Here is a 23,829-nt window from a genome sequence, read left to right on the forward strand (position 1 = left end):
ATGGCTCACGCCGGTAATCCCTGCACTTTGGGAGGCAGAGGCGGGCGGATCACGAGGTCAGGAGATCGAGACCATTCTGGCTAACACGGTGAAACCCCGTCTCTACTAAAAAAAAAAAAAAAATACAAAAAATTAGCTGGGCGCAATGGCGGGCTCCTGTAGTCCCAGCTACTCCGGAGGCTGAGGCAGGAGAATGGCGTGAACCCGGGAGGCGGAGCTTGCAGTGAGCTGAGATCCCGCCACTGCACTCCAGCCTGGGCAACAGAGTGAGACTCTGCCTCCAAAAAAAAAAAAAAAAAAAAAGAACTCGTACAACTAAATAGTAACAACAACAACAACAACAAACACCAAACCTTCTATTTAATAATGGGCAAAGGATTCATGTAGACGTTTCTGCAAAGAAGAAATGCAAATGGGCAACAAACAAAAGAAAAGATGCTCAAAATGACTAATTGTTAAGGAAATGCAAATCAAAACTACAATGCGATATCACCCACCTCACACCGATTAGGATGACTGCTATCAAAGAAACAGAAAATCACAGCGTTGGCGAGGATGTGGAGAAATTGGAACTCTTGCACACTGTTGATAGGAATGTAAAATAGTGTTGCTGCTATGGAAAACAGTATGGCAGTTCCTCAAAAAATTAAAAATAGAATTACAATATGATCTAGCAATACCTTTTCTGGGAATATATCCAAAAACACTGAAAGCAGGGTCTTTTCAAAAACTAATCTATATTTTTATTTCAATTGACCAATAATAATTGTATATATTTATGGGGTACAATGTGATGCTTTGATATATGTAGACATTGTGAAATGATTAAATGGAGCTAATTAACATATTCTTCACCTTGCCTACTTATCACTTCTTTATGGTGAAAATGATTTAACTCTTAGCAATTTTGAAATGCATATTGCATTATTATTAACTACAGTCTCCATGCTATGCAGTAAATCACTAAAATTGCATCCTTCTGTTAAACTACATCCTGCTGTTTAACTTTCTATCCTTTGACTAACATCTCCCCTTTGTAACCCCCCATGATGCCCCTAACTTCTGCCAACCACCATCCTACTCTCTGCTTCTCTGAGCTCCACTTTTTCAGGTTCCACATGTAAGTGAGATAATGCAGTGTTTGTCTTTCTGTGCCTGGGAAAACAAGATCTTGAAGAAATATTTTGTACACCTATATTCATAACAACATTAGTTACAAAAGCCAAAAGGTTGAAGGTACCCAAATATCCAACAGATGAATGGATAAACAAGATGTGGTATACACATACAAAGAAGTATTATTCTGCCTTAAAAAGGAAGGAAATTCGGACACATCCTATAACATGAATGAACCTTGAAGATAGGCTAAATGAAATAAGCCAGTCACAAAAGGACAAATACTGTATGATTCCACTTATATAAGGTATCTAGAGTAGTCAAACTCACAGAAATAAATAGAATGATGGTTGCCAGACTGAAGGAAGGGGGGAAATATAGAATCATTTAATGGATACAGAGTTTCCGTTTTTGCAAGAAGAAAAAGTTCTGAGGATTGGTTACACAATGTGAATGTACTTAGCTCTAGCAACTGTACACCTAAAAGTGTTCTGACAATCAGCTTTGGGTGATCTGCTCTGAGCCAAGCCTAAGGAAAGCACCTCTCATTACCTTTGGGGGTAGAATGCATTTCAGGAAGTGAAGAGTTAATGTGAGGAAAGTGTCAAGTAGTACGGGTGAAACCGATCCAATCTTAGTTGGAAAATACTTTTTAGAATTAAATTAGTCTAAGGACCAATAACAGATATGACTGTCAACTGACTGTGACAGAATAGTTGTTGCTAAGGTCTATTTCTGATTTAGGCCAGAGAATATGTCCCAGTACTATGAAATTCTGAAAATTCTACCGCGAAATCCAAGAAAAAATGGCTCTGCTGGTAAGATAGTCATATATGCATATATGGTTATACTCAAAATCTAGGCTGACATCTAACCAAACCCTTGCAAATTCAGGCAGAAATTACTTAAGCAATTATAAGATAGTGATAGGAGGGTTAATTGGATAACAGATAATTGGCTTTTGAATTGAACCAAATTACAGGATTAAAAAACGAGATGCCTCAAAATATATTTTAAAATCCTCAGAGCATGTTTTAAGTTTGAACGTTAAAAGAAAATAACTAAAGTCAAAAGAGTGCATGGATTGATTACCTAACCTATTTCTGTACCTTAGGCATCTTGGATACACAAATATTTGCTGAGCAAAGGATACAGCCAAGTTGAGAAGTGGAACAAGCAGAGCAATCACCACTGTGATTTATGTATTGATTCTATGCTATGAAATTTGAAAGAGGAAGAATATACAATTCAATCATTTTTGATATTTTGCTTTAGGACTAAAAAATACTTTTCCTATAAGATCGGTACTTACAGTTTAACTTATTGGTGTTTCCAAACTAGAGAAAATGTAAGTGAGGAAAAATCAGCTACAGTCCCTATGCTAAACAGCAAATATAACAGACTTATTTAGTTACCATTGTCTGAGGGATGTGGGGATCCTTATTTCTGACCTCATATAATTTGTGGTTAACATTTTAAAAATACATGAACCTAGGCCGGGCGCAGTGGATCATGCCTGTAATCCCAGCACTTTGGGAGGCTGAGGCCGGTGAATCACTTGAGGTCAGGAGTTCAAGACCAGCCTGGGCAACATGGTGAAACCCCATTTCTACTAAAAATGCAAAAATTAGCCGGGTGCAGTGGCAGGTGCCTGTAGTTCCAGCTACTCAGGAGGGTGAGGCAGGAGAATCTCTTGAACCCAGGAGGTGGAGTTGTACCTTGCAGTGAGCCGAGATCATGCCACTGCACTCCAGCCTGGGAAACAGAGTGAGACTCCATCTCAAAAACAAAACAAAACAAAACAACAACAAAAATACATGAACCTTGAATTTTTACCCATACAAACATTTTAATGTTCATGTTCAAATACACACAAATGCTGAGGGAAAGTTTTTTTTTGAGATGGAGTCTCACTCTGTTCAGGCTGGAGTGCAGTAGCACGATCTCTGCCCACTGCAACCTCCGCCTCCTGGATTCAAGCGATTCTCCTGCCTTAGCCTCCGAAGTAGCCGGGATTACAGGCACACACCGCCAAGCCCAGCTAATTTTTTTGTATTTTATTTTACTTTTATTTTTTATTTTTTATTTTTTTCTAGTATCATAAATTTCTTTATTTTTTTGTATTTTAGTAGAGACAGGGTTTCACTGTGTTGCCCAGGCTGGTCTCGAACTCCTGAGCTCAGCCAATCCACCCGCCTCGGTCTCCCAAAATGCTAGGATTACATGTGTGAGCCACCACGCCCAGCCCTGAGGGAAAAGTTTTTGACACTATGTGTATTTAATGTATGTTAGGAGATAGTTTCATTTTAGAAAGTTGGATGCATTTTCCTTTAATAGAGTACTGCTCAATGTGTAGCTGCCACAGTATGTAAAATATAGGCCTGGAGTGTGGAGTATAGGAACAGCGTGGAACTTAGCTACAGAATTTATGCAAACTCACTGGAATGCATTAAAAGGCTGCTATAATATATTCCACAAAGACCCAGATGCACCTCTGGTACTCTGAGAAAAGTGTCGCCAAGGCTGCAGGGGATGGCCATGACAGAAAAGGACCTTGGCATCTTCCATCAGACAGATCCTGATGTATTGCTAATATTAATTGTATTGTAGGCATAGAATTAACAAGTGTTACCAATAACTATTAAAATTGATACAACAGGGGCCAGGCGCAGTGGTTCTTGCTTGTAATCCCAACGTTTTGGGAGGTCAAGGTGGGAGGATCATTTGAAGCCAAGAGTTTGAGACCAGCCAGGGCAACAAAGTGAGACCCTGTCCCTACAAAAAATAAAAATACAAAAAATTCGCTGGGCATAGTGGCATGCACCTGTAGTCCCAGCGACTTGGGGGTCTGAAGCAGGGGGATCACTTGAGCCCGGGGGTTCAAGGCTGCAGTGAGCTATGATGGTGCCACTGCCTTCTAGCCTGGGCAACAGAGTGAGACACTGTCTCTAAAAAAATAAAAAAATAAATAAACAGACAAATCAGTAAATAAATAAAAACATAAAATATACAATATGTATGTTGGTTATTTCAACCACAAACCTCATGTTTATTGATTAAAAGTAAGACTACTATACTACTACACTGTTACATCAAAAGTCAAGTGACAGAAGATAAAGTAGCTTTTTTTGTTAAAAAGCTAGGCTGGGTGTGGTGGCTCACACCTGTAATTCCAGCACTTTGGGAGCCAAAAGCAGACAGAGCACTTGTGGTCAGGAGTTCAAGACCAGCCTGGCTAACATGGCGAATCTTCGTCTCTACTAAAAATACAAAAATTAGCCAGGCGTGCTAGTGGGCACCTGTAATCCCAGCTACTCAGGAGGCTGAGGCAGGAGAATTGCTTGAACCCAGAAGGCGGAGGTTGCGTTGAGTGGAGAGGGTGCCACTGCACTCCAGCCTGGGCGACAGCGAAACTGCATCTCAAAAAAAAAAAAAAAAGCTCATGTGTGCACAGTGCAATCCTCCTTTATGGCAGATGGAAAAAGAAGCAATTATAGGTTGAGTAGGCTCTCACAGTGCTGGTCTATTTTTAAAAATTGAATTAGTTGCCAACATTTAATATAATTAAAATGAACTTTTTTTTTTTTTTTTAAGACAGGGTCTCATTCTGTCACCTAGGCTGGAGTGTAGTGGCGCCATCTTAGCTCACTGCAGCCTCTAACTCCTGGGCTCAAGTAATCCTCCTGCTTCAGCCTCCCGAGTAGCTGGGACTAAAGATGTATGCCACCACACCAGCTTATTTTTGTGTATTTTTTACAGAGACAGGGTTTTGCCATGTTGCCCAGGCTAGTCTCAAATTTGTGAACTCAAGTCATCCTCCCACCTTGGCCTCCTAAAGTGCTAGGATTACAGGCATCAGCTTGCATGCCCAGCTCTAAATTATTTTATTAAATCATGGGAGTCTCGCCCATTTAAGGTTACCTACCTGGGCTCCTGTAGTATTTGAGCTGATGATCCCTACTTGATGGGAAGAAAAATCATGCAATAATCCCTTCTAGAAGAAAGTGGAAGGTTTTGGAAGAATATGTTGGCCTTGATATCCCTTAGATTGTTTTCATTGACATCAGTACTCTTATCAGATAAAGAAGCCATTATTAACCAATGGTAAACTAAGGGATTTGATTTCAGGAATAATTTTAGAAAACACAGGCTCACTGGTGTAAATATATCTGGTCAGGTGTGACCATTGATTCTGAAGGTTTATAGAATGTTTGAGGTCACAGATATAAAACTTAAATGGGACAGGCTGTTCCACATTGTTGCCAAATGTTACATTTTAAAAGCAAAATCCAATGCCATTTTAAAAAGTTGATTTTCTTTGTTTGTTTTGTTTTGTTTTGTTTTGTTTTGAGATGGAGTCTCGCTCTGTTGCCCAGGCTGGAGTGCAGTGATGCAATCTTGGCTTACTGCAAGCTCTGCCTCCCGGGTTCAAGGTGTTCTCCCGCCTCAGCCTCCCAAGTAGATGAGACTACAGGTGCCCACCACCACACCTGGCTAATTATTGTGTTTTTAGTAGAGATGGGGTTTCACCGTGTTAACCAGGATGGTCTCGACCTCCTGACTTCATGATCCTCCCACCTTGGCCTCCCAAAGTGCTGGGATTACAGGCATGAACCACTGCGCCCGGCCAAAAAGTTGACTTTCTAAAGCATTAGGTTGTGTTAGGTTGTGACTTTCTAAAGCATTAGGTTGTGTTTGTTCTTGGAGGAACAAACTTCACAATGGAACCGCAAAGTCACCAGAACTGTGTGTGGGTTCTCAGACTGAGCATGAAGTCTGAGAGGGGTACAGAACTAGTAGGACTCAATACATGTTTATATCATTTGGGTTCCATTCTGTTCCTGAACTTGGGCAGCTTCTTTCAGCTAGCAAAGCCATGGCTGATCTTGGGTAAGACAGGAAGAGAGTCTTACCCAAGAGAAAGAGTCAGCAGACATCAGGGAGGGCTATAGGCTGATACACCGGAAGGATCTAAGATCCGAGGGTGAGAAAAACACCAAGAACTGACACCAGAAGCCAGCATTGCCTTTACAGCATGGAAGCTGACCAGAACCCAGCTGGTTGGAAGAAAGCACAGGCTCTCTACCTGTCCTATGTGGTTTTGTTTTTGTTTTGATACAGAGTTGCGCTCTGTTGCCCAGGCTGGAGTGCAGTGGCATGATCTCGGCTCACTACAACCTCCACCTCCCAGGTTCAAGCGATTCTCCTGCCTCAGCCTCCTGAGTAGCTGGGATTACAGGCATCCATTACCACACTTGGGTAATTTTTCTATTCGTAGTAGAGACGGGGTTTCACCATGTTGCCCAGGCTGGTCTCAAACTCCTGGCCTCAAATGATCCACCCACCTCAGCCTCCCAAAGTGCTAGGATTACAGGTGTGAGCCACCGTGTCCAGCCCACCTCCTGTTCTTAAGGAGCTCTGGTTTTTCTCTACCAGGAAACAGTGTAGCTATCAGAGCTTTACATGGTCCTCAGCATAGGGGACTTACTATGGCTCATAAGGTCTGTTGTACCAGCCTTATCTTTTACCATGAACAACCAGGCAATTACAATGAAGGAATGGCCTCAATCCGGAGTAGACTGTGTTCTCTGATATCAGAAGGATCTAGAGAAGGAGAATAACCCCCACCTGATTCTTAAAAACAACAACAACAACGAAATCCTGAAAGTTCCATGTGGCAAAACAGGAATGATCTCTCTCCAAGGGTAAGTGGCAAGAACTCCCTTTATCTATCACTGGCATCTGTTTAGGCCCTTCTTGCCTCTTCTGGGTCTGGGCTCCTCAGAACCCCAGCCCTGCTCAGTCTGAGTAGGGAAGGCTGAGCTATTTCAGGGGCTCAGCAACTCTGAGCCCCACCTGTCCCCTTGACCCAGGGAAGCTCTCAGACTAAGCCATGGGTAGGACTGACTCCAGGTGTGGGGCCACCCTCCCTTACACGGGTCGCAGCCTGAGGTTGGTCAGACGGGGAAGTTACCTCCTCGGCCCTCACTGGCAGCTGGCTTCACTTGGATCGGACGATTCATCTGAAAGACATCGGACCAACACACCCATTCAGCGTGACTGCCTGGTCCTGGAGCCCCCAGCTTCTCGACCCCTGGACTCCTCAGGATCTGAGCTCTAGCCCCTTTGAACTCTGCACTCCATCACTTCCACACTGGGATTACAGATTTTCTCCAAGATTCCTTCCTTAAACCCAGGAATTTAGAAGGTGCTGAAACTGGTAGGGATGGGTGACAGGAACTTAGTGGTAAGCACAAGATGGAATGAAGCGTCTAAAGAGACTTTTCTGCCTGGGGCTCTGGGCAGGGGCTATGTGAGGCCTGTCCCTTTGGCTTCTGGACTTACTTAAAGGCTTTGCATGAGAGAATTGGGAAGGAGGGTAGAACTGATACTGCAGATTTGTGTTTTATGTCTAAAATGGAGACTATCATGCTATGTGTCATTTAGATGAAAGAGTCTGGGAATCAGACTCAGTGCTATCTGCCCTCAACTTGTCATTTAATAGTTGTATGACTCTAAGTAAGCCATCCTTTCTCAGATTCAATTTTTCTTTTTCTCCTGTGTAGCTGAAATTACAGGCACGTGCCACCAGGCCCGGCTGATTTTTGTATTTTTAGTAGAGACAGGGTTTCTCCATGTTGACCAAATTAGTCTCGAACCCCTGACCTCAAGTGATTCGCCCGCCTCGGACTCCCAAAGTGCTGGGATTATAGGCGTGAGCCACTGCGCCCGGCCAGATTCAATTTTTCGAATGAGGAAAACATTCCCCAAGCTGCTGTATCACCAGAGTCTCCACACTCACCCGCTTCATCCCCTCCCTGGGGTCCCCTTCCCTGAGGATGCTGGAGTTTTCCAAGGCGCCATTCTCAGCCCTTTTTGTCTGGTTCTCCCTACTTTTCTTGGATAGTCTTGTCCACACCCACAGCCTCAGCTCCTCGCCACACAGGGTTGACTTAGAGCTCTGTGTCTCCAGCCTGCATTCTCTTCTGAGCTTCAGAGCCATGTTACCAGCTGCCTGCTGGACATCCCCACTAGAAAGTCCCACGGGCGCGTTCACTCAACACACCCAAACAAGAGCTGATTTTTTTTTTGCCCCAACCTGATCCTCCCAGTCGCCCAAGTTATAAGCCTGGAAAGCAGCTTGACTTCTCCTTCCATCCCTTCCCCACTCCCACCAACTTCACCTTTCAATTTAGGGGTTCCTGATGAGGTGTAGATAAAAATTACCAAGGAACCAGATGAGGCTCTTAAGTTGGGGGATTGTATAATTTGAAAATGCTTCTAGGTGATTTCAATATATCCCCCCCACATTCCCATCCCCCAACCACCCTGAGTGAATTCATGATTGAATCCCCATCTCACCTTCCTCTCATGGGTGTTGTGGGGATCACATGAGGTAATGGGCACGCAAAAGGTCTTTGTAAACTGCCAAGAGCTGGGTGCGTGGGTGGTGAGGAATTATTGTTGGGGGGCAGGCAGCTGAGTGCCTGGAGGAAAAAACAGCGGCCTTCCCGTTCATGGAGGAAGGGGTACTGATGCCCATCTGGCCTGAGAAGGTGATGATCTGACCCCCTCCCCTCAGGAAATGCTCTGCTTCTGCACCAATCAGGGGCCACTCCATCCCTTACCAATATGCTCGTTGCCAAGACAACAGGCAGCTTCCTGTTACCATAGCCACAAGTGCTACCCAGTAACCATGGTAACGCCCTGGCAGTCACAGTTGAGCAATTTCCTTTGGATCAAATTTGGGGGTGGGAGGGGCAGGGAGGGCTTACAAAAAAAAAAAAAAAAAAAAAAGGACAGGAAAACAGGCCAAGCCTGAACCAGCGCAACTCCCCTCCCACCCAGGGCTCTGACACACCCACCCGCTGGTGGTGGAGCACCTGCAGTGTACCAGGCTGTGGGTGGGGGCCGAGACACCGACAGGACTCAGGTTGCAGTCTAGAGGGGATGACAGATCAATCCAAGCAGATCAGGGCGAACTTGACAGGTCTGGACTGGCCTGGACCAGGGACCAGGAGGACAGGACCCGTCCCTGGGCATGGCCACCTGTGATTGTGGAGGAGAGACCAAGAGACAGAGCCAGGGAGAGCAGAGACACAGGGAGAGATGAAGAAACACCGGCAGACAGAAATGATGTGAGAGAAAGACAGTCCTAGAAAGGGGCAAGGAAAGAGAGTTACTGGAGGAAAGGGGAAGGAAAAGAGGAGACATAGGGTCAGGAAGCAGGTGCAGGAGAGGCAGGGAGGAGCCTGGTAGGGAAGAAGGCCAGAAGAGTAGAAGCCTGGGGTGGGGGGCAGTGAGGGTGAGCAAAACCATCATTATTTTATTAGTTCTTAAATAGATCCTGAGAATTTCTCTCTGGAACCTAGAGTGATGAGCACACGTGACAGCAGCAGTTTCCATGGCAGCTTCCTCCCTGGCTGGGTTTCCTGGGAGATGGTGCTCTGGGGGACACCCCCTTCTCTCCTCCCACCCACTTCACCACCCTTCAACAGAGAGTGGGCATCGGGTGGTACACACATGTTCTCCCCTGGACCTGACCTAGACCTTCCACCACTCAGGCATGCTGCCAGCATTTCCTGTACTCTGTGACGAGCCCCGGGCATCTCTTCATGGGAGACGGTGATGATCTGTATGGGGATTCTCTTGTCATAGGCCCACAGAGGGGAAGATAATGTCACCATTTCCTGAGAGCCCACTCTGTGCCAGGCCCTTCCTGGGACTCTTCATTGTCTCTAAATCCTTCCAACCACTCTGCAAGGGAATACGAGTGTCCCCATATCATAGATGAGAAAGCTGAGGCTGAGGGAGGTGAAATCACTTGTCTAAGATCACATGGTGGGTAAGTGGTTGAGCTGGGATTTATCCCCAGGTCTGTCTGAGGCTGAAGCCCATGATTTTTGCATTGGAGTGCTGCTCAACTCCATTCTTAAGGCATGAACACAAATAGTGAGGCACAGAGGGACCAGGGCCTCAAGGGAGTGCCAGGTCAAGTGCTGTGGAAGAGGCAGACTCCAGCTGAAGAATTTGACTCAGGAAAGCTGCATAGAAGAGGCAATGTTTGACCTGAGCCTTGCAGGACTGGGGTCATTGGCCATGTAGAGATAATAGGAGAGGTAGGAGTGGTAGCTGAGCATGCTGAATGGGTAGGGTATGGACAGGGAGCTGCAAGTCTGAAAGAGCAAAGTTTCTGGTGAGCACCTGGCATGGCAGTAGCCAGGGGAGAGCAAATTGCTTCCTAGCAGATAGATGTGGATTTCAATCCTGGCTCTATCACTTGCTTCTCTAAGGTCTCTGAGCCTCAATATCCACATTAGTAAAGGGGGAATCATGATCTTACCTTGCAGAGTTGTGACGACAATGACAATTGCTAGATCTCAGTAGATACCTCAGATATAAAAAGTTATTGTTTTTTTTGAGACAGAGTTTCACTCTTGTTGCCCAGGCTGGAGTGCAATGGCATAATCTCGCCTCACTGAAACCTCTGCCTCCAAATTCAAGCAAGTCTCCTGCCTCAGCCTCCTGAGTAGCTGGGATTACAGGCATGCGCCACCACGCCCGGCTAATTTTGTATTTTTAGTAAAGACAGGGTTTCTCCATATTGGTCAGGTTGGACTTGAACTCCCGACCTCAGGTGATCCACCTGCCTCGGCCTCCCAAAGTGCTGGGGTTACAGGCGTGAGCCACCGCACCTGGCAGGGTTTTTTGTTGTTGTTGTTGTTGTTGTTATTGTTGTTAACTGAGAGGTAGGCAAGGGCCAGATTAGGGAAGGCTGTGAAAACCGCATCAAGGAATTTTGACTTTGACTTTGTTATATTTCACAGGCAATGAGGATCCAGGGAAGGGAAGGATTTAAAATTTTTTTAAAACATATTTATTTATTTATTTATTTATTTTGGAGACTGAGTCTCACTCTGTCACCTAGGCTAGAGTGAAGTGGTGCCGTCTCGGCTCACTGCAATCTCCACCTCCCAGGTTCAAGCAATTCTCCTGCCTCAGCCTCCTGAATAGCTGGGATTACAGACACCTGCCACCACACCCAGCTAATTTTTGTATTTTTAGTAGAGACAGGGTTTCACCATGTTGGCCAGGCTGGTCTCAAACTCCTGACCTGTGGTCTTACTCTGCTGCCCAGGCTGGAGTACAGTGGCGCCATCATAGCTCAATACAAACTCCAAATCTTGGGCTAAGCGATTATTCCACTTCAGCCTCCCAAATAGCTGGGAATACAGGTACGTGCCACTATGCCCAGCTAATTTTTTTATTTTTTGTAGAGACTGGGTCTCACTATCTTGCTCAGGCTGGTCTCCTGGGCTCAAGCGATCCTTGGACTTCATCCTTTCAAAGTGCTGGGATTACAGGTGTGAACCGCTATGACCAGCCAGGAAAGAGTTTTAAGTAGGGAAATCATCTAGTCAGTTTTGTCTTATGAAGGATCCCATAAGCTGACACTATGTGGAGAAAGGATTGGAAAATGAGTGATTAGAGGAAAGAAGATCAGAGGCACAGGTGAGAGGTGAGTGTGACCTGGATAGAAAGAAATGAACAGATTTAACAGATTTATAGGAAGAATTAACTGGACTATAGTTCTACTGGATATGTGGACCTGGGAAGAAGAGGGCATATTGGCTGACTCTCAGATTCATAGCTTGGGAGTTGGGGAAGGTGGGAGTTTGGGAGTTTGGGGGTACAAGGATGAACCTCTTGGGTTCCTCCTTCCCAGGGGAGGAACCCAAGAGAATAAGAACAGAGTCGGGGAGAGCAGGGCTCTGAGCCTTCAGTCCCCACAGAGCAGTGGTGATGGAGGACACCTGGGATTTAGGTATGTTATGTGTGGCTGGAGGAGAAAGACAGCTGCCCCCATGAGCTTCCTGGGCAACCGATTGTATATACCTTGTTACTGCCATGGATAGAGGAGGGACATGGCAGTGAGATGAGGTAATCAGGAGTCCCCCTTGAGGAAAAGAGGACATTGCCTCCTGGGCCAAAAACTTGTCCTGGGACTTCAGGTGAGCTCTTGCCCTGGCTGAGCACCTGTTCCCTTAAGAATTTCCCAGATGGAGTCCAGGCCCATGTCTGCTTCAGAGCCCAGCCCTGGAGGGGAATTCAAGGGATAGAATGTCAGAGAGAACAACCTATTCCAGGCAATGGAGTGGGGAAGGTTAGAGGCAGCACAGACACACACAGGGCCCTGGACCTTCTGACCCAGTGAGCAGAAGGGAGAGCAAGACCCTACCTAACTCTCTGCCCTGACTTGTCTAAAATTCCTCCATTTGGGCTCAGCATCGCCCTTTTTAGACTCTTCTGCCCTGATGCCAACTATTCTTTTCACTCAGCGCTCACACCCTCAGCACTCCCCATTCCATGGGGAAGATAGTTATTAGAACCTTCTTGAGGAAGGGAACACTGGTAGGTCTGGGAAAGGTGTCAGGAGGTGCAGGGCAGAGTGGAAGTCAAACTTCATCATTTTTAGTACTTTGTTTTAGCCCACCCCCTCCTCTAATTCAATCCACTGTCAAGTCCCATTGGTTCTAGAATCTATGTGGATATCCTGAACAGCTCTGAAATCTAACCTCTCCTCTCCTTTCCTGGCTTATCTCCAGCTCTAGGCCAGCATCACCATTCATCTGCACTCAAGCAACACTGCACTGAAGGGTAATCCAGCCTCCAGTGTTGCTTCCTTTCCAACCCAACCTTCTTCACACCATAGCCAGAGTAATCTTTTTTTTTGTTTGTTTCTTTTTTTTTTTGAGACAGGATCTCGTTCTGGCTGTAGTGCAGTTAGCTCACTACAGCCTCGACCTCCAGGGCTCAAGCAACCCTCTCACCTCAGCCTCCCAAGTAGCTGGGATTACAGGTGCACACCACCACACCTGGCTAATTTTTGAAAAATTTTTGTAGAGATGGGGTCTCACTATGTTGTCCAGGCTGGTCTCAAACTTTTGGGCTCAGCGATCCTCCAAAGTGCTGAGATTACAGGCATGAGCCACTATGCCTGGCCCAGAGTAATCTTTTGAAACTAGTCTCTTACTCTTCTCTGCTTAAAATCCACGTCTGTTCCCCCATTGCAAGCCTCCTGTTAAAGCCCAAGATTCTAAGACTGGTTGTCAAAACTTGTGAGTCTTGCTCCCACTGCTGCCCAACATGCACGATTCTCTCTACTCATGTGGAGCCTTAGCCATCTTTGCTAGACACCTTCCCTGCCAGTGTTCACACTGCCCCCAGAATTTCTTGTCTTTTAGGTTTCTAGATCCTCTAATATGATAAAATATGATCATGATTCAGCTCAGATAACATCTCCTCTGCAAAGCATCCACTCCCTCCCCATTTCTTTTTATTCTTTTTTCACTTATTTACTTATTTTTATTTTGTATTTTTGTATTTTTAGTTGAGACGGGGTTTCACCATGGTGGCCAGGCTGGTCTCAAACTCCTGACCTCAAGTGATCTGCCCACCTCGGCCTCCCAAAGTGCTGGGATTACAGGTGTGAACCATCGCAGCCGGCCTTTTCCTTTATGGTTTGACTCTGGGACTCCCTCCCCAAGTAAAAGTCTCTCTTTTACTTGCCCAGATGTATGCCTGAGTGAGATGCAATGAGGCTCATTTTTGAGAAGCATCTTGAGGGCAAAGACTCAGACTCATTCATGAAGTGGTTGCTAGCACACGCAGTGCCTTTCTGTAAATTATAAAAAGGCACTCCCCAGCCCTGGGATGAATGAGAAAAAATGTGCTTTTTCTCTGGGCTGACAAAGCCTTGAAATAATGAGCATGACTTGGTCAATAGAGCATGGCTGGATTTTTGCCCCCATCTGCCCTCTGCACCCAAGCTGTTTTGTGCAGGGCACAACTTGCAAAACCAAATGCACTTCCCTACTCAGTAACATCTGCCTCCTTCACAGTGTTTGAAGGGATGGCTTCCCAAAGGAAGGGAAGTCAGGAACAGAGAGATAAACAGCACCCAAGCTGTTTTGTGCAGGGCACAACTTGCAAAACCAAATGCACTTCCCTACTCAGTAACATCTGCCTCCTTCACAGTGTTTGAAGGGATGGCTTCCCAAAGGAAGGGAAGTCAGGGACAGGGAGATAAACAAATAGGGAGGCAGCTTCTGCATCCCAGAAATGGGGCTGAGGCTAGGCCTTACCCTATTCAGGTGGATTCTGGAGCATAAAGTGAGGCTAAAAGAAGGAATTCTGGCTTCATCAGGAAGAGGCTGCAGGAGGTGGGAGCCAGGTGGGACAGATCAACCGAGGTTTGAAGGAGTTCTCAAATAGTGAGGCAAGCTTTCACAGGGACAGAACGTCTCAGGGGACAAATGGAGAGGAGCCAAGCAAGAGAAGGTGTCAGTCCATCAGAATCCATGACATTCTTGGCCGGGAGTGGTGGCTCACGTAATCCTAACACTTTGAGAGGCTGAGGCGGGCAGATCACTTGAGGTCAGGAGTTCAAAACCAGCCTGACCAACATGGTGAAACCCTGTCTGTACTAAAAATACAAAAAAAATTAGCCAGGCGTGGTGGCGGGTGCCTGTAATCCCAGCTACTTGGGAGGCTGAGGCAGGAGAATGACTTGAACCCTGGACTAGGAGGTTGCAGTGAGCTGAGATGGCACTACTGCACTGCAGCCTGGGCGACAGAATGAGACTGTGTCTCAACCCCCCCCCCAAAAAAAACAAACAAACAAACTATGAAATTTCCCCTGGGGTTTCAGACTTTTCTCTCTGGGGGCTGACCCAGCCTTTTCTGGTCCCATGGCGACAGTCCTGCCTGATGCCAGCAGGAATTCAGATTAAAGTCTTGTCCCTGCTTCTCCAGCAGGTGGCAGCTGTGCTCAGGACCCAGTGGCAGCAGAGAGCTGGGCACTCCTCCCTCCATGCTGGTGGGCCTAAGGCCAGGTGACTAAAGTTGCTGCTGTCCCTGGCAGGCCCAGAGGAAAGATTGATGGCACAGGCATTGCTGGGGCTGGCCAACACAGCCATTGATTTTCATTTAGGAGAATAATTAAATATTAATTTTCACTTTGTTAAGCTGGAGAGGGCGAATAAAGCCAATGCTGACAGTATCAGAGGAAGCTAGGCCATGTTGGAGACCTGCAGATGGAACAGTGAGAGGGGGAAGATGTCCCCAGTCACCATTCTCTCCAGAACCTAAGACCTCTGTCTGCTACCTAGTTGTCTGTCTGCTACCTAGTTGTCTCAGGTCACAGTACAGTGGTTAAGTGAATGAGTTCTAGGGCCAGATTAACTGGGCCCAAAGTCCAGATACTCTCATTATTAACTATATGACCTTGGGCAAGTCACTTGATTCTTATGACTTAGTTTTCTCACCTGTAAAATGGGAATGCCAATAACAATACCTTATTTAGGCCTGGCACAGTGGCTCATGCCTGTAATCCCAGCACTTTCGGAAGTCAAGGTGGGTGGATCACTTGAGGCCAGAAGTTCAAGACCAGCCTGGCCAACATGGTGAAACCTCATCTCTACTAAAATTACAAAAATTAGTTGGGCATGGTGGTGTGCACCTGTAATCCCAGCTACTCAGGAGGCTGAGGCAGGAGAATTGCTTAAACCCGGGAGGTGGAGGTTGCAGTGAGTCAAGGTCACGGCACTGCACTCCAGCCTGGGCAACATCACAAGACTCTGTCTCAAATACAAACAAACAACCTTCTTTATGGAGAATTAAATGACTTATACCGTGTAAAGTGGTAGGAAGACTAGTATCAACAAATGCTCATTACTATTATTTGCTTTTCTCCTCCAGAAATCCTCGCAGTACTCTAAGGGCGTCATAGCCCTTATCTCAGGTCCCCTTGGCCTCATGGGGCTCTCCAGGTGCCCCTTATCTAGCAGAGCCCTGTGTCTTGTAGAAGAGAGATGTTTTCCCTCCCAAAGTTTATCTTAATTTTTCGGGGGGTGGGGGCCTCCCATTTCCTTTCAGGGCAAAGCCCGGCATTCAAAGTTTCATCTTCAACTGCTGCCCTCTGTAGATCTTCCCTCCAGCTTCCCTCCATGCTCATGTGGGCCTCCCCCACAGTGCCAGCTGCATTTCACACCCACCTGTTCCATCTGTGTCTGCACCTTTACCATGCTGTTTCCCACATGGAATGTTACAGCTTGTCTCATTGACTCTCAGTTCTAGCAGCAGAAGTCATTTGCTCCCATGGTTAGATGAATGATGAGTTCTACTCCTACTCCTACTAATGCTGCTGTTACTATTACTGTTACTATCACTACTACCACCAGCTAACTCGTATTAAGTGCTTATTTTCTGCCAAGAACAGCATTGAGTACTTTAGTTCACTTAATGACTTAGCTCATTTAACCATGACAACAACCCTATGAGTTTAACTTTACAGATGAGGAAACTTAGGCTTAGCAGTAAAGACTTGCCCAAAGTCACAAAGCTAGTGAGTGGTGGGACCTGGGTTCACACGCAGGTCTCTCTGACTCAGGAGCTTGCGTACAGAGGATCAGTGATGGTGACAAGTTGGTGTTACTTGGCACTTAGTCCCCAAAAGTGAGGCTCAAGGTGCTTCAGTTACTGTGATTGGTTCTAGGAGCTGTCACCCCATTAACAGCTTGATTAGCTCTTGGTGAAGCTTGCTCCATTGCTTGGCAGCTCCAATTCAGAGAAGTGACTTCTTTATACTGAGCTGAAATCAGTGTCTGTTTCTTATATTAACTGATCCGAATCTTGCCTTCTGGGGCCACTCATAGAAAACTAAACCCCTCTTCTAGAATCTGAAGGTAGTTACCCCAACCCCAACAGTAGTACTTACTGAGATCTTACTCTGTGCCAGGCACTTGCTAAGCCTCAAGTAATCCTCACTACAGCCAAGTGAGCTAGGTGTTAGTATAATCCAGTCCTCATATCTAAAGAAACTGAAGCTCAGGAGTCCAAGGAACGTGCCCAGAGACACAGAACTGACAAATGGCAGAGCTGGGATTCAAATCCAGTGGGTTTTGTGTGTGTGTGTGTGTGTGTGTGTGTGTGTGTGTGTGTGTGTGTGTTTGTTTTTGAGACTGAGTCTCACTCTGTTGCCCAAGCTGGAGTGCAGTGGCATGATGTTGGCTCACTGCGACCTCCGCCTCCCATGTTCAAGCGATTCTCCTGCCTCAGCCTCCCAAGTAGCTGGAACTACAGGCATCTGCCATGTCCAGCTGGTTTTTGTATTTTTAGTAGAGACAGGGTTTCGCCATGGAGGCCAGGCTGGTCTCGAACTCCTGATCTCAGGTGATCTGCCCGCCTTGGTCTCCCAAAGTGCTAGGATTACAGGTGTGAGCCACCACAATCAGCCTCAAAAACCAGTATTTTTAATTATTAGCTTATGATGCCTCCTTTTTAAAGTCCCTCTAAGCCCTATCTTCTCCAGTTAAATCATCCCAACTCCTCCAAACTATTATTCCAAATATGTCTTGTGCCTTTACTTCATCCTCATCTCTCCTTTTTTTTTTTTTTTTTTTTTGAGATGGAGTCTCGCTCTGTCGCCCAGGCTGGAGTGCAGTGGCACAATCTAGGCTCACTGCAAGCTCCGCCTCCTGGGTTCACGCCATTCTCCTGCCTCAGCCTCCCGAGTAGCTGGGACTACAGGTGCCTACCACCACACCTGGCTAATTTTTTTGTATGTTTTTAGTAGAGACAGGGTTTCACTGTGTTAACCAGGATGGTCTCCATCTCCTGATCTGGTGATCCACCCGCCTTGGCCCCCGAAAGTGCTGAGATTACTGGCAAGAGCCACCGCGCCTGGCCAACTTTATCCTCATCTCGTTCTTGTAGGCAAATGACTCTCTTAAATCTGAGGCCCAGAACTGGACATAGTCCCAAGTTTGGCCTGTTAATGGCATTTAAATAGTGCTCTGTTCTAGACACACCACTTCTTGGACAAGAGAAAACAAGCTGTACAGCATGACTTGCTCTTGGTAAACCCATGCTAATTACTAACGATCACCCCTTCATTCTACCACATGGTCAGTAGGTCCCAACTTGCCTCTTGTTGAGTGATTATGCATTGGCCAAGACCAGACCAGGTACCATTGGTGCCTACAAGCCTAGCTGCCTGTAGAATCAGGTCTCCCCTAACTTTAGCCAAGTGTTTGCAGTGTGGAGGGAGGGAAGACAATCTTAGTGAGTCAAGGCACCAAAAAAAAAAAACCATTACAGGAAAAGGACTAGAGAGAAGTGCCAGCAAAGACCCTAGAGAAAAAGGGATACCAGTCCAGCAGAACCTCTACCCCATCTATCCGAATACCTGCTCACACCAGTGACAAGTGACACCCAAAGCCATAATTTTAGCCAAGGTGAATAAATTCTAGCTTAGCCGACAACACTGATGCCTCTCCTAAATATGGGTGGAGCGCCTGGCCCAAGGATCTTGAGCCCCTTTTTTGAGTGAGAAGATTGGATGTAACAAAGAATTTGTTGCTGTTCAGGGTATAGGAAGCCCTCTTCTAGAAAGATGATTCTGCTTCTAGTTCTTGGTCCCAACCCAGCCGCCACACGCTGCTTTGGCATGCACACAGGGCACTGTCCCCAGCCTGAGGTGATTCCCACCCCCCAACCTGGAGAACTTACCCCTGGCAGGGTCTTCTGCTCGTGCAGTGCACTCTGGGCCTTGAGAGCAGAGTCCCGGGCGCAGTAGGTGAGGAAGGCACAGCCTGAGGAGGAAGAGGCTGGCTCAGGGGGTTTCCTGAAACCCCCAACTATTCTTCTTTGAAATACCGCACTAAGTTGACAAACTTAAGGCCACTCTCCTTTAAACAAGAACTCTGCTTTCTGAGAAGCCTTCTCTGCCTCCCACCTCTGGAGAGAGGGGCTTCATGTGCCTGGGGACCAGTGTCCCAGGCTCACTTTCATTTGCTCCTGGCATCCTGCCCAGAGAACATATGCACCGACACCCAGTCACATGTGCATACAATCCCACATCTCCCCTCCCCACTCCAGTCATAAGTCCTGTTGGGGTTAAACCTCCCTAAGCAGCTTTATCATCATCTTTAACCCAGACTTCCCCTTCCTTTTTGGGTTCAGACTCATGGAGTCTCCCAGGATCAGCCTCAATTCCTTCCCAACTCAGTTTCAGATGGGAGGAGGCAAAAGAGTAAAAGAAGGATTGGGGGCCAACCCCAGCACCTCCCAGCTCTTTTCCATATCTCCCTTCCCTAAGTTTGAAGCTGGGGAATGGATTGATTTGAGACTTAGAAGATGGGATTGGTTTAAGGGCTTCCCATAGGTGGTAGTTTCCAGGGACCCCCTAATCCTGTTCAAGGATCTTGATCTGTCAACCCTCCTAGGGCTTTGAGGTAGGGCTTCTTAAAGAGTTATTGTGCCCCAAATCTGGCTCCTCTAAAAGGGCCAGCAGATATGGGGCAGCGAAGAGGTCTAGGTTGAGCCAAAGTGTCAAGTTCAGCCCTCTCTTTGTTCAGCCTCAGGACCTGTAGCCTGCTAGGAAGCACTGAAGCAGCACTCTCCTCCTTTCCAACAGCCACAGAGCACTCATTCATTCAGAAAATATTTATTGAACACTTACTTATTATGGTGGGGCCTTTTGATGAGCTTGGGGATAGAGTGGCAACAAGACAGACACATTCCCTGCCCTCATGGGGATTAGACAAATCATGAGGGGCCCCTAAACGAGTCCAAAGGGTTGAGTAATGTCTCAAAGAAGGCATTGAGTCCTCAAGAACAAGAACACTGAGTCCTTAACAATCAGGTGATGAAAGGGACAGTGATTATTTCAGACAGCGGGAAAAGAATATATGAAGGCTGAATCAAGAATTTGGTGTGTTGGGGAAATGGATAGAAGGTTAGTGTGACTGGAGGCTGGTGCATGGGGGCAGAGTGGCTAGTGAGGTATGCAGGAATCAAGTCATATGTAGCCTTGTGGGCCTCAGTCAGATTTTGAACTTTTTCCTAAGAGCAATGGAGAGCCACTTTAAAGGGTTTTAAGCAGATCTGTGAGATAAGATCTGTTTTCAAAAGGAGCCTTCTGAGTGTAGGAGGGAGAACGACTGAAGGAGGAGAAAGTGGATATGGTGAGCCATTAGGAACTTGGGGCAGATTTCCACTTAGACCTCAGCAGATTAGAAAGGCAAATGGAACCATTTTTTTTCTGGCCTCTTCTACAGTGCTGCCCCCTTCAGATGGGTTTATTGTCGGCCATTCATTGAGGTAAAGGGAACTTAGAGAACTGAGCAAAACTCTTACCATATCAACAGGGAAACTGAAGCCCAGAGAGTGGGTCAGTGGCAGGGCAGGATTTGGAATGTCTTAACTCCCAAGCTGGGGTTGTTTTCAAAGCACTTGGGTAACAAGTGGCTGCCTGCCTCGGTATCCAGCCATCAAAAGGAAAATGAGTCACTGTTGCTGGGGGGAGGATGAGGAAGATGTTGACTTGGAGACCCTCCACAATCATCTTGGAAGGCAACACTTGCCTTGGAGAGTTTTGATTTAGTTTGGAAATAAATCACCAAACACCTGATTCCACTTACATCCCTGCTGTGTCTTTTGCCACCAACCCATATCATCCGACATCCAAATCGGGCAGGGTTGCCTGTCTGAAAGGCTCAGGGGCCCAGTTGCTGCCTAAAGAAGCCCCATGTGGACTAGCCAGGATGGAGGGTGGAAGAATGAGGGGAAGAAAAGACAGAGAAGCATGGTTTGAGAGACAGATGAATGAAAGTAACAGGCAGAATTAGAGCTAAATGAAAAGAGAGAGGATGAGGGAACAGTTCAGGGACTCTTGATAGTAAGAAGAGTGAGATTTAAGGGTATTCTATACACTTCCCTTATTGTACAGATGGCCTACAAAGATTAGCTTTGTACTTACATACTGAAATCAATGTCTAAAAATAAGAAAATGAGTTGCTATAGAGGGATGGACAGACAGGCAGGTAGTGGGAGTGCATTAGAAGGAATCTAGATGGTGTGGTATTGTTCTTTCACACACCCGTTAACACAACCCCACCCCAAAGGGTGGAAGCTGTACTCCTAGCCGGATGGTCCTAGCCCTTCTATTGGCATTTTCTCGAAGTGCCTACATTAGTGTGCCGAGGAACTCCACAAGGCCTCCCAGTTGAAGAGGTGGCAGTCTGATTCCAGCTCTCAGTCCTTAGGAATGTACCTTTAGCTGTTACCCAAGGCCCACCACTCCTCTCTTAGGAAGATCGTGGAGGATAGTTGGTGACTCTTTCCCAGCAAAAATGTGAAACCACAGCATGGTGGTGGTGCGGGGGGAGGATATAAGAGGGTTTCTTCTCAAATCATCTCCCCTTCTCCTGCCCATGTATGACATGTGTCTCTGGCTCTCTTACTCCAGCCCTGCCTGGACAGACTTTTCTGCATGTAAACAAGCCTCCTCCCTCTCTCTACAGGAAGAAAGGGGTGTGGCCGAACCGTGGTGCCTGTGTCTCTCTAGAAAGGGCGGGGAGAAGATCTCCTTCTGTCTCTTCAGCCTGACTCACCCTGAGAATGGGTCTGGATTGTGACCAGCCTGTGAGGGAGGGAAAGAAGGAGGCCATAAAGAGGATTGGGGAGGAGCAAAGAAGAGGCACAGGAGTGGGGGGATTAGAGAAGGAAAGAAGTGTGGATTCAGCTGAGGGAAATCCAAGAGGAAGGGGACACAGGGTGGCAGGAGTTCCCAGCTGAGGTCAGGGTTCTGACCTGGAATCAGAAGAGGTGGAGAGCATTGGGATTCTGGTGAAGGGCAGGAAAGATCGGGGCTGTTGTTGAACATGAGGGGTTATTTGGAACTGAGAGCCTCCTGGGAACTGAATTGGATTTTGTGTTAGACAGGTCTGGGTTCTGAAGAAGGGGAGGGTTTGGGTCTCCAGTGCTTTAGGTTGGCAGTCTGAGAGTCAAAAGAAGGCTCTTGAGGGGGATGGCTGGACTAGGAGGCCAGAAGGAGGGGTGCAAGTCCAAGATATGCATGTGAGTGGTTAGGCCTGAGTGAGGCACCACCAGTTGGAGGATTCAGGAATGTTTGGGTTCAGGGTTTGGGAAATTGAGGGTATTCGAGATTTAGAAGGTGGAGTAAGTTTTCAAATTCCGGAATTTTAGGTCTGATGGGAGAGGTGGAGGAGAGGTCCCACTGAAAGGCAGGGACTGCTGGGATGTGAGAGGTGGAGGCCAGGAATTTGGAGGTTAGAGTGGAGAACATGTTAGGGGACCACAGTGATAATCAGAGGGAGGATGTCAGAGAGAAAATTCTGTGATCTGGGAAGGGGGCTGGGCTGAGGTGGGGCTGATGTTGGACTGGTGTTGGACTGGCTCTCGGCAGGGCTAGGGCTGGGGCAGGGCTGGGGTCGGGCCACACTCTAATCGGACTGGGGTTGGGCTGGGCTGGGCTGACCCCGCGCACCTTTGTGGAGGCCGGTGAGCCGGTCCTTCAGCACCGTCAGCTCGTAGATGCGGCCGAACTCCTCGAACAGCGGCTTGAGGTCCTGCTCGTCCAAGCCCCGCGGGATCTGCCCCACGAAGAGCTTGATGGCGTCGTGGTCCTTCATGGGCACGGCGGGGCCGGGATGTAGCCCGCTCATGCCGACGCCGCTGTCCGCGGTGCTGAAACCCAGGCGCGGGCCGGGGCCAGCGGGCTGCGCTGACCCTCCCGGCGCCGCGGCCATGTCCCCGCCCTGTCCGCCCTCCCGCTGGTCCCACCGGTCCCGCCTGTCCCGCCGTCCCCTCCCTGGACCGGTGGCGAGGGCCAGGGGGAGGGGGCGGGGCCCGGGCGGAGAGGGCGGGGGGGCTGCCCAGGGGGCGGGGTCCGGGTGGAGGGGCGTAGAGGGGGTGGGGCGGGCTGGAAAGGGGCGGGGCCGAGGCGGGGCGGGCCCGGGCCGAGGTGGCGGCGGGACGCTGGGGTCTGGCTTGAGGTCCCCGTGCGGCTCTCTCTGGGCTCCCGCCCGAGCTCTCCCGGAGCCGAGCCCCGAGCCCCAGCCCCCGTGCTTGGTGACGTCAGACAGCTGGCCGCCGAGTCTACGCAAATGATTTGCATAATAAGGAAGCACGGCCAATCAGAGTGGGAGTTGACTGGGCTCGCCGGGGGCGGGAGGGGCGGCTGGGCTCACGCGCTCCTGCTTGCCATGGCAACCGGACCCTCGAATGCCCTGTGTGTGTCCAGTGTGTGCGGGCGTGGCCGTGGATCGCGCGTGTGCGCCTTGGGCCGCGTGAGGGGAAGCAGCTTCGTCATGCGTGATGGTGTCTGCCAGAGTTGGAGCTAATCCCCACTGCACACACTGGCATACACAGGCACACGCAAGCACACACACCTCCAAAGGCTGGAGCGTTTCCTGCGGGGGTGGATGGGGATTCCTCTTCTCCATTCCCACTATCAAGCCAGTCCCTCGGAGCCAATCCCACCCCGCCCCATCACACATCTCTGTCTTTGGTGTCTTTAACCACTTTCTTACCCCTGAGCCTCAAACACGTTCGTCTCCCTTGCAGCCTTAAAAAGAAAGAAAGAATAAAATAAAAACCCCTTAAACACTCCTTGAACACGGATTCCTCCTTAGGAGAGTGAGGGAACTTAGCCGTATTTACTCAGAACCCGTTATGCACCAGGTGCCGGGTTCATCCCAGTTCGGTGAGTTCAGGAGTGTTCTCTTTTTCCGGAAAAGGAAGCTGAGGTTCTGAGGGTCGAGCAGGTTAGGGCCAGGCCCACCCCAACATTTGTTGGGCCCAGTGCAAAAGAAGAAATGGAAATCGACATACTGTGTGTGTAAATAT

At 47.8% G+C, this 23,829-nt stretch overlaps 2 protein-coding genes across 3 annotated transcripts in view; both read right to left on the reverse strand.

The window, feature by feature from the left end:
* CELF6 (CUGBP Elav-like family member 6) overlaps positions 1–22,796 on the reverse strand; it is a 35,867-nt gene extending 13,071 nt beyond the window's left edge. The window contains exons 1-3 of the mRNA XM_050796377.1: positions 22,469–22,796; positions 18,688–18,770; positions 7,091–7,139 (exon numbers count right to left, since the gene is read on the reverse strand). Coding sequence (XP_050652334.1) covers positions 7,091–7,139; positions 18,688–18,770; positions 22,469–22,730 — 394 coding nt within the window. The 5' untranslated portion in view covers positions 22,731–22,796. The remainder of the gene's footprint in view (positions 1–7,090; positions 7,140–18,687; positions 18,771–22,468) is intronic.
* A 335-nt stretch (positions 22,797–23,131) lies between these two features.
* The window catches only part of HEXA (hexosaminidase subunit alpha), a 54,913-nt gene continuing 54,215 nt past the window's right edge, over positions 23,132–23,829 (reverse strand). The window contains exons 14-15 of one of the 2 annotated variants that reach the window (XM_050796328.1): positions 23,514–23,548; positions 23,132–23,393 (exon numbers count right to left, since the gene is read on the reverse strand). In XM_050796328.1, the coding sequence (XP_050652285.1) occupies positions 23,290–23,393; positions 23,514–23,548 (139 nt within the window). In that variant the 3' untranslated portion in view covers positions 23,132–23,289. Of the gene's footprint in view, positions 23,394–23,457; positions 23,549–23,829 lie in introns of those variants that run through there. The other variant, XM_050796329.1, reaches the window with a different exon arrangement.

Source organism: Macaca thibetana, chromosome 7 (genome assembly GCF_024542745.1).
Source record: "Macaca thibetana thibetana isolate TM-01 chromosome 7, ASM2454274v1, whole genome shotgun sequence".
NCBI classification, from domain to species: domain Eukaryota; kingdom Metazoa; phylum Chordata; class Mammalia; order Primates; family Cercopithecidae; genus Macaca; species Macaca thibetana.